General features: G+C 34.8%; 1 protein-coding gene across 2 annotated transcripts; it reads right to left on the bottom strand.

The window, feature by feature from the left end:
• Positions 1 to 1,523: 1,523 nt before the first annotated feature.
• ft2 (alpha(1,3)fucosyltransferase gene 2) lies at positions 1,524 to 8,676 on the bottom strand. Of its 2 annotated transcripts, XM_005168208.6 has the most exons (2): positions 8,422 to 8,676; positions 1,524 to 5,508 (listed from the first exon to the last, which is right to left on the bottom strand). In XM_005168208.6, the coding sequence occupies exons 1-2, from the start codon at positions 8,462 to 8,464 to the stop codon at positions 4,334 to 4,336; spliced, it is 1,218 nt and encodes a 405-aa protein (XP_005168265.1). In that variant the 5' UTR covers positions 8,465 to 8,676; the 3' UTR covers positions 1,524 to 4,333. The 2 variants fall into 2 exon arrangements, with proteins under 2 accessions (XP_005168265.1, NP_001122245.1); NM_001128773.1 differs by lacking the exon at positions 8,422 to 8,676 and having other exon boundaries at positions 4,271 to 5,592.
• Between the last annotated feature and the right edge of the window lie 5,073 nt (positions 8,677 to 13,749).

Genomic DNA, 13,749 nt, shown 5'->3' with positions numbered 1-13,749 from the left:
TATAATCATAAAATATGCTATGTTAATGTTTGCCTATTTATTCGTGCAGCACAAATAACACAGTGATGTTTTTGTACAGCAACCACTATCTGCAGGCTGCAGCCAGATAAAATCATTTACAAGTGTTCAGATATTTTAACGAACATTTCACCTACCAATATAAAACTGTAAAGTGCATGTGGCATAAACTATACCATACAGTCTTGCACAGGCATTGACAGAGATGATAACATCATGTGTTGTCTTGTATTAAAAAAAATATCTGCGGCCAGATAAAATCATTTACAAGTGTTCAAATATTTTTCCACAATGATGCCTCTTGTACATTTATCTTATAATCTTCTCAGTTAAAGCTGTGTCATTTAAGGTCAAAAAACAAAACACAAGCTTGCTACTTGAATAAAAGACTAAGAATTTGCTAGGGGTATGAATAATATGAAGAGTTCAGATGCAAAAACCTCTAAACTTCTTCTAAAAGGAGCATTTTTGTCAGGCTCTCGTGGGTTGGTTCAGCAATTTCACTTTTATGTCTGTAAATAGGGCATTTTCATCGTCTGTAAAGTGAAATCATTTAACTAACAGTTTTTAAAGGAATTTTAAATGGCATTTAGAGGTTTTTACATCTGAACTCTTTATATATGTTTTATTATTGAGAGATTTTATTTACTGACAAGTATTTTTGGTGTAATTAAGAGTTGATCTACTGAGCAATGAACTGACGAATACTTCAAACCAATAACTGTCCTAACATAACCTCATTAGAGATATGATAGAGTTTTAAAGGTGAGAACAGAAAATTTCTTACTTGTACAACCATTATTGTGTGTATTTTGTTATGAAGTCAGATATTGCTGTATATTTTAGTTTTTATAATGTCGTAAACTTTGTTCACTTTGATGTGAAACTATGACCACATGCATTTAAATAAAGAGAACAGTCGCATAATAGATTCATGAAGCCTTTGTTATGCCACATAATGTAACTTGTTCTACTGGTTATTTCTTAAATTATAGACTCTAGGTCGTGAAACATTGTCTGGTTAAGTCAAATCTGATGGCAGGTTACTTAATGCTTAAAAAAAAAAGGTTAAACCACAAACCTTCCAGCTAAACTATGCTGTTTTGGCTGTAAGTCAGGTTGTAGTAGATGGTACAAAAGATTTATCTTTGTCCCTTTGTTTATCAGAGGGGTGAAGCTTAAAATCTGTTATGATTTGTATCTGAGAATGTTTTGTATTGTACAGTCAGTAAGTCACGACATGTTTGTTACACTGAAAAAGCGTTCATTCATCCAATTAAAAAAACGTTGGGGTCATGGTTCACACCTAAATCTTAACACTTGACCTAATGAAAAATAAGTAATAATACAATATTTCTTATCTCCATGAGAACAATTTTATATAACCAAAGCATATTTGTCTTGTTGAAGAAAGTCAATTAATTTAAATTCTCTTTTTGTTCCAAACAAGAAGATATAGCCTTAATCAAAACGACAATTATAATAAAAGATTCATTCAATCATTTTCTCTTCAGCTTAGTCCCTTTATTAATCAGGGGTCACCACAGTGGAATGAACCGCCAAGTTATCAAGCGTATGTTTTACGCAGCGGATGCTCTTCCAGCTGCAACCCATCACTGGGAAACATCCATACACACTCGTTCACTCACATACAAACCCATGATCAATGCAACTTAAACATTTTTGTGTCACCATATCATTGTCAAAATACCAGTGTTTTAATTGCATTTCTGTAGTAAAAAACATTTTAGCAAAAGAGATTGAACACCACAATTGGCAATATATAGGCATCCTGACACAGACAATGGAGAAAAATCGAAAAATTGAGAATAAAATATGACATGATTTAGTAGACCTTCATTTTAAATGTTATTTAATTGGGTGCTTTTCAGATGAGTTCAGCACCAAAATTACAATAAATCAAATTACTGGCATTAATAAATAATATTTTGACTTAAATTTCCTTTTACTTCCCATCCCCAATCCCTTGCCGACCCTACAAAATACCCTTTGCAACTTAAAAATAAATCATATAAATATAATACATAAGCGTAGTAGGCCCAGTAAAGCAGCTACAACTCTGTACAGTCAAAGCAAACGTGGCAGATTACCTCAGAAATATAGGCTATATGTTATATATGGCATATTATATACATGATTTTTAATAAATTTTGAAAATGTTGCATGTACTTGACATTTCATTCCTCCACGTACAACTATAAAGAAGCCTGCGTACCACTAGTGGTACACATATACAACAGTTTAACGGCATAAACGGGGAAAAAATCAAATACGGAGAGTCTCAAAAACCCTTTTGTTAGAGGAACTACTTTTTTCAGCCATTCATTCACATCTGCAGCTGACGTCAGAACATAAGCCGTTATAAGTTCACCAACGTCACTTCAGAGTTAGTGTTTGAATGATTTTCTAGCGTAATGATGACAAAACAGGTGATTTTGCTCACATTTTAGGTTATAAGGCTGAATGGCATGAAATGCCATCAGTCTACAGACATTTTCTAGTGTTTTTTTATTGCAATTGGGAGATCACAATAATTAACCCCGAAAAAGCCAAAGCAGTGCAATCACTTGCAGATTACTATTGTGTTTGCTTTATAGAAAAATGCTAAACACATGCGGGCATTTCTTCTTTCTTCTGTTTGCTGAAGTAGTCGGCAGTAACGAAAACAGGAGACACATTATAAACAACCAGATGGCCAGCAAAAAATAACTCTTGGTTATACAAAGAGTGCCCAATGCGAGTCCCATCTCACACTCAGTACACTACAATTATTATGGTATAAATACAGCACTGCAACATACCATAAAGAGAGTTCGACTTAGAAAGTCACTCACCAATGTTATAATGTTTTGATAAGCTGTAGTTTGAAAGTATGCAGATCTTTTCTCCAATAAGGGCTTATTATACACTTTCTGCACCATCTTGTGAATGGACAACGTCAACTGTTTTTGCTCTGTATGACAGGCTGTGGATGCCGACACGCTGTATCTTAGAAATTGTAAATATTTAAAATAGGCATTATCCTTATAAATAAACTGCATAGTTTCAATCTAAACGGCTACATTGGTGACTAAAAAAAGCCTCAAAAGTACATTTTGTTGTCCAACAGCTGCAATATTTGTCAAACTGTAGTGAGTTTATTGATCTGCTGTCACTCTATGTGGGCGGAGTAATACAGAAGAGTGAGGAGGCTGTAGGAGTTCTGATATTGCAGGATATCACAAGGCTATCAGCCAATCAGATTCGAGAACCAGACAGAACTGTTGTATAAATATATGTATACATGTATTGGCTTGATTTATTTTTAGCAGTCCAGTCAAAACTGAATAGTTGAACTAAAAATTGACGATTTAAAAAAAAATAAAAAGTTTGCCAAGTATATTATTACTGATTTATTGTCGCCTTAAGAATATTAGTTCAACTTGGATATTTTTGTCCTTTCAGCATTACTTACATACGTCGGAAGGAATAAAGTGGGTCAGACACAATTCTTGACCGCTTCGTATATTTTTGTTGAAAGATTCTTGCTTTTGGAATGAGTAGGATTATAATTTGTGTCAGTTCCGAAAGGTCTATTTGTGCATTTTCCTACAATTTTATTTTTTCCTAATTTGGCATTATTATTATGTTAATTTGTGCGTTTATGATCATTAAGTGCTAATACATCAAGACAAATACCTCGTTTGTGTAAACTCGCAGCACTTGGCAATAAAGCTGATCAGTATTCTTAAAACCTATGATGCTTTCAAACTTTAAACCCCCAAATGAAATTCTGTCTTTAATAATTCCCCTCATAGTGTTCAACCCCCCCTGAGAGCTTTGTTTATCTTCAGAACACAAATGAAGATATTTTAGATGAAATCCTGAAGCTCTCTGACTTTCCATAGACAACAAGGGTCCTGAAACTTTCGTAGTCAGAAAGTTACCAGAAACATTCCATTTGACATCAGTGGTTCAATTGTACGTTTATGTACGAGAATTCTTATATGTGCTGAATTTAGGTTGTTAAAGTTTCTTCTGCGTATTTCAGGACGTATGTTCATGAGAGTACGCTGAACAGAAACATTGGTGAAAAAAGTCTTTATATCAATTAATTTTGGTGCATTCTTGTAGATTTATAAAAGTAGTCACATGGAATGTTTTGACTATTTTTGGTTCTTTTCATTTCGACAGTCAGAGAGCTCCAGGATTTCATCTAAAAAATCTTCATTTGTTTTATGAAGATGAAGGAGGGTCTCAGGGGTTTGGTATGACATGAGGGTAAATAATTAATGACTGAATATTCACAATCCCATTAACCCCAGAACCACCCTTTGAGATCCGTAACGGCTATATAGTGCTTATTCCTTTTAAGATAATCACAGATCTTACAGGAATGTTCAAGCCCAAACGATGTACTCTTTGAAACATAAAGTTTCCTCCAGTTGAAAAACTGTTTGTACTGTTCCTCGTTTTGGTCCAAGGATATAAGGTGATCCGCCAGTTCCTTGGGAGATGGGAAATCATCCACATGGATGAAGGCGTCTCTTGGTATGAACTCTTCGTAGTTATATCTGGGCGGGCCAATTACGACTGGAACTGTTCCGAGCGCTAAAGGATTGAACAGCTTCTCAGTGAAATAGTCTCTGTGAATGGAGTTCTCAAAGGACAGGTAGAATTTACAACTGGACACCACATTTCCATAATCTTCACTATTAATTCGATTGTTAAAGTGCCCTCCATAGGTTTCCACATTAATGTGTTTCGCAAACTCGTAGTAGAAATGTGTGCGCTTGTGGTGTTCTTGGAAGTTACTTACTATCCAGCAAACTAGTTTATCCTTTTTGGGGATGGTGAAGTTTTTCTGTTCATCTGTGGCATCGACGAGTCGACCGTAAGGCACTGGAATATCTGAATTCCTGTTGTAACTTGACGTCACGTTAAACCGATCATTTAGGAAGTCATTTTGATTGCAATGACTCGGAGACTCCATATTCCACCATATCCACTTTTGGAAAGCTGGTCGAGGGGGTTGCGGAAAATCCGCGCTCATATCTCTGTGGTGAAACATAACTCCATGCGCTTGCTGGATCATACTTCTGTCGTATGTTAATTGACAGCCATGGATGTTGTACTCTGAGCCACAATCTTTCAAATCAAAACGTACTCCAAAAGGAGCCATCCAGATCAACACGATGATGTCTTGATCCTCTTTAGCAGGATTTGGCGCTGGTGTTGTCAATGGATTGTCTGAGGCGTTTTTCATAATACATTCATAGTTCTGCATTTTCAGAACATGGAGGCAAGTTTCTGAGCAGCTGCTGTTTGCGTGGATGCCCACAGTAGGGTATTTGAAAAAGGTTGTGTTTGGATTGTAGTAGACATAGAATATACATACAAAAGATATCAACATGAATGTGACAAGGATTAGTTTCTGAGTGGATTTTGACGGAGGTGTGAGCTTATCCATCACTGTTATTTTATTCATCACTGTGCAAGGAAGAAGAGAGAGAATAAAATACGATCAGATTAGTAAAATTGTCAAAATTTGAGTGGGAAAACACCTCAAAACCAGATTTGGGTCAAAACCCAAACAATACAAACAAAAAAATAAAACAAAACAAATAAATCGGAAAACAGTGTTGTTTAATATCAATGGAATGACACCAAAAAAAAAGTCCTGAACTACTGTATTTGAAATGTATTTAATACTATTTAATACAAGGCTTTTTGGTGATGTCCGCTTAAAGACGCCTCTCATATGGAAAATGAAGTCACATGCATTGCTCAGGTGTGAGTTTTTCACAGACTTCAACTGAGTGTAAAAATCTTGATGGTTCTCCTCTATCAAATCTTTTAGTATTTTCTATTGGATTTAAGTTAGGTGATTGGCTGGGCCATTCTACAGCTTGATTCTCTGAAGGCATTTAAGAGTTTCCTTGGCTGTGGTTTGGATCATTGTCTTGCTGAAATGTCCACCCTGGTTTCAACTTCATCATCCTGCTAATGTAGATGTTGGACTGAAGCAGCTATTAATTCAATTTAAGTCAACAGCACCTTTAGAAATATACTTTCTCAGAAAAATGGTGACGTGTTCAATACCTCCCCCCACTATATACAACCCCAAATCAGAAAAAGTTGGGACAGTATGGAAAACACAAATAAAAGAAAGAATGAAGTCATTTTAATTTCATTCCAGATAATGCAGCAAAAAAATATATTAATTATGTATTCCAGTTTTAGTTTTTGCAACACTTTTCAAAAAAGTTGGAACCCTAAAGCATTTACCAGGTTGTAATGTTGCCGTTCCTTTTCACAACACTTAAAATAAGTTTAGGGACTGAAGACACCAAGTGATGAAGTTGTTAGTGGTGTAATTTGGTCCCATTCTTCCTGCAAACAAGTCTTAAGCTATGTCTCAGTATAAAGTCTCCCCTGTCGCATTTAGCACTTCAAAATGCGCCACACATTTTATACTGTATTGGAGACAGGTCAGGACTGCAGACAGGCCAGTGAAGTACCTGTATTCTCTGCAGCTAGAACTTTGTAATGTGTGCGCAGAATGTGGTTTTGCATTGTCTTGTTGACATCTGCATGGGCGTCACTGGATTAGAAGGCTGCATATTGTGCTCCATAATCTCTGTACTTTTTAGCATTAATTGTGCCATCACAGAAGTGCAAGTTACCAAGAACACTGACACAACCCCATACCATGACTAAACGTGGCTTCTAGACTTATTCCTGAAAAGTCTGGGTAATCCTTTTATCCTTGGTCGTGTTGTTTATGTGTCCCAAAAACAAAAAAACCCTAAAATACTGATTTATCTCACCCCAGTACACGTTTCTACTGTGTGATGGTTCATCCCAGATGCCTCTAAGCCCAGAGAAGTTGACTGCACTTCTTGACACTGTTAACATATGGCTTCCTTTTGGCATAGTACAGTTTTAACTGGCATTTGGGGATGTAACTATGTATTGTGGTATTTATATGTGGTAAACAAAGGTTTGCCAAAGTACTCCTGATCCAATGTGGATATCCCATCTTTTTTTCTGACTTGGGGTTGTTGTATATATTATAAGAGTAACACTTTACAATAAGGTGCCATTAGTTAATGTATTTATCAGCAAACAATGTCATTATTTCAGTATTTATTCTAATTTGTAAATGTTAGTATATTAAAATGCAGTTCACTGTTAAGTTGTACATCATTAAAACACAGTTATTAATGTTAACAAGCATAACTTTAAATTTTTTATTAAATGTTGAACTATGAAAAATAAATGCTGTACAAGTATTGTTCATTCTTAGCTCATGTTAGTTGATACATTCATTACTCATTAGTGTGGCCATTGCAAGTATAATCATTATGCTATCGTAGTGTATTAAGTATATTTATAGAGTAAATAAGTGTATGGGTTTTGGGTTTGTGTTGTTATATTAAATAATGAGGTCTTTACTTCCTTATTCGCCTGTGACATGGAAGGTTGAAAAAGTCCGGCTTGATCCTAGTCAAATCTGCTTTATGAAATATATCGGACTATCTTAGTCCTTTTAATATAATTGTATGGTTTAAAGTGTTATACATTACACACCTGTCATTCTCATTGAGTGTTTTAGTATCTTATTTACCCATTTTTTCAAATGTTCAGTCTGGTTTTTAAATGAATAGCAGCTACATTAACAGATCATTTATTCTTTCTTTAAGGCTTTTTTACATTTATGCAGGCTTTCTGAACTAATGATAATCTTATATATTTTTGTTCTTCCTACATTTTATTAGGGTTTAATAGTTATATTTTTTCTGCTGCTTATTTCTTAACTTCCTCAGTTTTTAACTTTATCCTCAGATGTTATTCTTGTATTTTTGTCATTTAAAGACAAATCCCTTCTTCATACATTCAGTACTTGGCAAGACGCTGATTTTTATTCTCAAAAACCGTTGTGCTAAAATAATAGTTTAAAATATTTGACCTGTGGAGTATGAGCTTTAGCATTACAGCATGTTAAGTATAGGCTTTTTGTTTCTTTATTTCCTGCAGTGGTAGTTTGTATTTACATAGGCTTATGTCATTGTTGAATGTGGATTAAATATATTAGACTTGTTTCTATTTAAAAATAAGTGGCTAAAGTCGTGATTTTAACCATTTATAGAAATATAAGTATCAAACTTATAAACTTTTTTTTTTTCATTAATTTGTTTATTCATCTTTTTTTAATTTAAAATTTTAAGTCATAAAATATTTAAAGATAAAAATCATTAAAAAAACATGTCTATATTTTTATCTTTACAGTGAGCAAGTTTAAGCAAGTAGATGCATTATTATCATCATTTATTTTTGCAGTTTATCATTTTCATGCTGTTTCCAAAATAAATCATCAGAAAAATAAGTAAAATCACTTACCTCGATGTAAAAAATCTAGAGCATCCCGGTGTAATGTCACCATGGTTTGTCTGATGCCTTTTGACAATGACTTCCCTACTGTAAGACTAGTTTGACCAGCTGGTGAAGGTGACGTCTAGCAAGCTTTACATAATTATTTGTATATTGAAACTCTTCATAAACAGGGGACAGTCGTAACTAATTGTAACCGGACCCGGCTCCAGAACAAAACAAGTGACACAGTAATTAATTTTATTTTAATTCCACAAAAATTCCCGACTAATATATAGATAAATATCGGCTTATGTAGGCCTATGAAAATGACGAATGTACCAACAACGAAACAAAACACCCACATTGAATGATTAATTCAGCTATTAAACTTATGAATACGCCTATATGCACATTTGATAAATATTGCACATTGAAAAAGGCTGTTTTTAAATCTGGCTTGCATGGCTATGGTGTAAAAAGTAGGTTGTTGTCCTCATTGCTCAATTTCTTTATTAAGCATTTATTTTCTTTATTTATTTTTGGAAAGGGGTTGGCCTATGGAGTTGCATTAAACATCCTAGGCCTGCACTCACCGGCCACTTTATTAAGTACACCTAACTAGTACCAGGTTGCACCCGCTTTTGCCTTCAGAACTGCCCTAATCCTTTGTGACATAGATTGAACAATGTACTGGAAATTTTCCTCAGAGATTTTGCTCAATATTTTGGTGGTTAAGCAGTTTCTGAGATCGGCCCATCTGGCACTAATATCCATGCCATGTTCAAAGTCACTCAAATCACCTTTCTTTCCTATTCTGATGCTCGGTTTGAACTGCAGCAGATCATCTTGACCATGTTTACATGCCCTAAATGCATTGAGTTGCTGCCATGTGATTGGCTGATTAGAAATTTGCATTAACTGGCAGTCGGACAGGTGTACCTAATGAAGTGGCCGGTGAGTGTATATATTTTACTGACTGATGATTCAAAATGTTTCATCATCATTTTGACAGAAAAAATCAACAAGAATGTCCTTTTATGTCCTTCATTTACTATATGCTTTACCTGTGGGTAATTGCGCTTGTGTGTGTGTGTGTGTGTGTGTGTGTGTGTGTGTGTGTGTGTGTGTGTGTGTGTGTGTGTGTGTGTGTGTGTGTGTGTGTGTGTGTGTGTGTGTGTGTGTGTGTGTGTGTGTGTGTGTGTGTGTGTGTGTGTGTGTGTGTGTGTGTGTGTGTGTGTGTGTGTGTGAAAAGCGCGCTCTTTGAGAGTGTTAAAAGGGAAATAGCATATTCTAATGCATTTTAGAAACACCATGCACTTTAAATATAGCTACATCTCTTGCAACATTAGGTGTTATTTTTTTTTTTTTTTTCAGCAGTCACACAAGAATATAAAACTCTAAACTCACCTTAGTGTGGTATTTTTTTATTTAATTCACCTTATTTCAACATTCAACAAACAGAACATTCAAGTAATAAATATCATCACATTCACATTTGGACTTTAGTGCGACAGTAAATATAAAAAAAAAATCTAATATAAAACAAACACCAACTCAACTTAAAATACCCTGCAGGCAATTCCAGGTTTACATATCTCACAGTTTACTATGGGGTTTACTATGTTGTCTTCATCAACTTTAAAACGCCTCCAGATTGCAGACATACTCGCGTTTTCTGCTTCAAGCTGCTTCCGTGTTCTACTTTGCCAGCATTTAACCAGGAAAATGCAACAAAGTGATGTCATGCCGCATGCGTAGCTGGTTTTGTCTAAAAAAAACTATAGACGAGTTAAAATATGTATTTATACAACAGTTCTGTCTGGTTCTTGAATCTGATTGGCTGATAGTCATGCGGTATTCTGCAAATAATAGGCTCGTTTGACTTGGCCAAAATCTGCGCAGAATCGATCACCGGTGATCACCGCAAGATGCATGCCGGTTAGAAATGTGTCCGCCTTGCCTTCACCTCGCTCTGATGTCACGCTGACGTGCGCCAAAAAACTCTCGCGATCGCGAGGCGGGTAATTCGGATAGAGCAGTCGGCCGCAGTTGCTATCAAAAGACTGCGTTACCAAAAGCATGATGGGAAACGACTGGCTGACGACACAGCTTAATGCTGATTGGATGAGACTGACTGATTACAATTTATTATCTTGTTTTACTAAGGTTTATATCTGGATTTGTTGAATACCTTTTTTGTATTTTCGTTGATAATTAAAAAAAAGTCATAAAGAGCATTACATATGGTTATTTATTTAGATTTACACGCAAACAAAAACAAAACACAACTTTGTAAAACATAACGTGACCTATCCAATATAACTAAATGTTACTAATAAATCATTAGGATGTGTGTGTGCTGTATTTTACTTCTCTCTCAGTTTTAAGTCCTGTTTGTTGTCATTTTCACTTTTTGTATGTTTGTGTGAATTTCGTAATGTAATTTTTATGCAGCATTATTCCATTAAAGTCAATCCAATATATACATATATTCAGACATACAAAGGTAATCAGACTGTTTTGTCATTATGCCTCATCTTTGTGTGGTTTCATATGAGAAGTGAAAAGGGTGCAGTAAACTAGACACACACACACACACGCACACACACACACACACATATGTATATGTATGTGGAGTCAAAAGTCATGTTTAATAGACCAAGAACATTTCCACAGTTTTTCCTACAGTCTAATAGTTTTTATTCTGGAGAAAGTCTTGGGCTATTTATTTTAGTCTGGCTGGAGTAAAAGCAGTTTATATAGACCTAATAAGCTTGTCAATATAATTAACCCCCTAAGAATTTATTTGTCAAACAAACATTTGTCATGACTTGTCACTCAAAAGCATCTTGCTATGGCTACTTCATTTATAATGTAGCCAAATTAGGTTTCTTGAAATCTTTCTTGCTGTATAAGCTGTTTATTTTGTTATTCTTTTAACGCTTTTAGTTAATGAGCTGTTCATCTTCTGTAATTCTGACCATCTCTGTAAAAACAGTGATATTTCTATTGCATCCACTCCCACATTAAAAAATATTATAGTAATGTATACTGTAGTGCTTTTGAACCATGTTATAAAATTGCCTATTTAAATTTTATAGTTCTAGTATCACAACAACTATAAACATAACCCAATACTGAATAAACATGTTCAAAAAGGCTATAATATTTACTATAAATCACCATAGTATATTTTCATGAGGTCATTCGTCTGCGATTAAAAAACGCGAACGAGATCTCCGCCACTGGTGACGTTTCCAGGTGGCTAAACAGCGAGATTCAGCAGGTGTCCGACTTCTGATGTAATTTTTGAGCCCTCCTCTTACTGCACACGCCTGCTCTCGTTTACAATGCAGTCAAGGCGAGGCGCACCTCAAACGAGCCTATTAGCACTCATTCAGCCTTCTCCCCCTTGTGTATTACTCCGCCCACATACAGCAACAAGCAGAGGACACTCTACAGTTTGACAAATTTTGCTGCTGTTACATGATAGTCAACTTTGAGGTTTTTTAGGTGAGAATGTAGCTGTTTAGATTGCAACTATTTAGTTTATAAGATTAGTGGTTATTTTTAAATATTTATAATTTGTGAGATGCAGCACATCGGCGGCCATTAGCCTGTCCTATATAAATAAATATATATATATATATATATATATATATATATCATTAAGTAGTTTAATTAAGTAGCCTAATTTAGTGAACAGAACCTGCACATGTTGCGAGTAACAGGTAATACTGTTGTAAATAATATTCAGTTTGTGGCACAGAGTGATCGTTTGGGAGACGAACGTGAAGTATGAACAAGCACAGCAGTCAAAATGAAACCAAAAGTGTACACTTCATTTAAATGATCATATCGCATTTTAGAGTTATGATTGCGACAAGCATTTGATGTTTTTTCTGTCATAGCAAACCCACAGTTGTGCATGAAAATAAATGTTTACAATGTCAGTATAACTCTAGTCTATATATTGTTGAATATAATCTGATAATGGCAAATGTCTTTTATCAGTGAATTAAATTGTCTAATATGACAGATTGCAAGCATATATCTCAAACATAATAAATCAACATCAGAATTATTAAAAGAATAGATTAATATAGAATAGAATTTTTATAGAAACCAGTAGACCTACACATAATATTATTATTGAAGTTGTGCCATATGTTTGTTTTTACCATACCTTTTTTTACATCTACAGAAGCGTAAGAAAATCGTGATCTTTATTTTAAGCAAAAAAAAATCGCGATTCTCATTTTAGCCAGAATCGTGCAACTCTAATATATATATATATATATATATATATATATATATATATATATATATATATATATATATATATATATATATATATGTATATATATATATATATATATATATAAGATGGCGACAGAGATAAGCCCTTAGAGAAAAACAGTGTAATTTCTAACTACAGCTGATCAAATCGTTATTAAACCGGTAAGACTAAGTCGATCTCTCTTTTGTATATTGTAGTGCTGTATTTATACCAGAGTAATATTGTGATCTTCCGATTGCAACAGAGAAATACTGGGAGATCTCTGTAGACTGATTACATTTCATGCCTTATCTTAAAGTGTGAGCAAAATCAGCTGTTTAGTCATCACTCTAGACATTACACTATAGAGAATCACTCAAACACTAGCTCTAAAGTGACGTTGGTGAATTCGTAACGGTTTCTGCTGTTCTGACGTCAGCTGCAGATTTGAATGAATGGTGGAAGAAAGTAGTTCCTCTTACAAAAGGGTTCTGAGACTGTGTCCGTGTTTGATTTTTATTTTTATGCACATAATTATGCCGTTGAACTGTTGTATAAACGCAATATCACACGAGTAGCAGTGCGATGTGGCTGTATATCATCACTGGTGGGACACTATGGCACTCTGCCATTTTATATAAAGTCACATTGCACTGCTACAAGTGTGATATTGCTCATATATATCTGAGTCCTGATCGGGAGGTACAGTAACGTCCGAGTTAGATCGAGTCTGAAACCGTGTGATCGGGCCTGATTTCTGATTACATGATCGGATCTGGACATCTCTAGCTATAAGCCACATGATGCTTACCAAGTAACAATCCAGTTATCTGCCTTGTATTTTCTATTCAGAAGGGATGAGTCTGTTAATTTTTTACATTTTAGATATTAAAAAAAAGTCACTGGTTGATCCTCATTTTAGCCTACATCATTTTGACATGAAAACTTGATGGAGGTTATGACACAGAAAGGGTACATTTAATAAATGTATCAGCAAGCATTGTGTGTGGGATCTTCTTTTCTATTGACATGAAATCATGGAGCTCACCACCTACTGCTTATATCCAAATATTAGC

Source organism: Danio rerio, chromosome 19 (assembly GCF_049306965.1).
Source record: "Danio rerio strain Tuebingen ecotype United States chromosome 19, GRCz12tu, whole genome shotgun sequence".
Classification (NCBI taxonomy): Eukaryota; Metazoa; Chordata; class Actinopteri; order Cypriniformes; family Danionidae; genus Danio; species Danio rerio.
The sequence above is the reverse complement of the archived record's forward strand: the minus strand, read 5'-3'. Positions and strand labels throughout refer to the sequence as shown.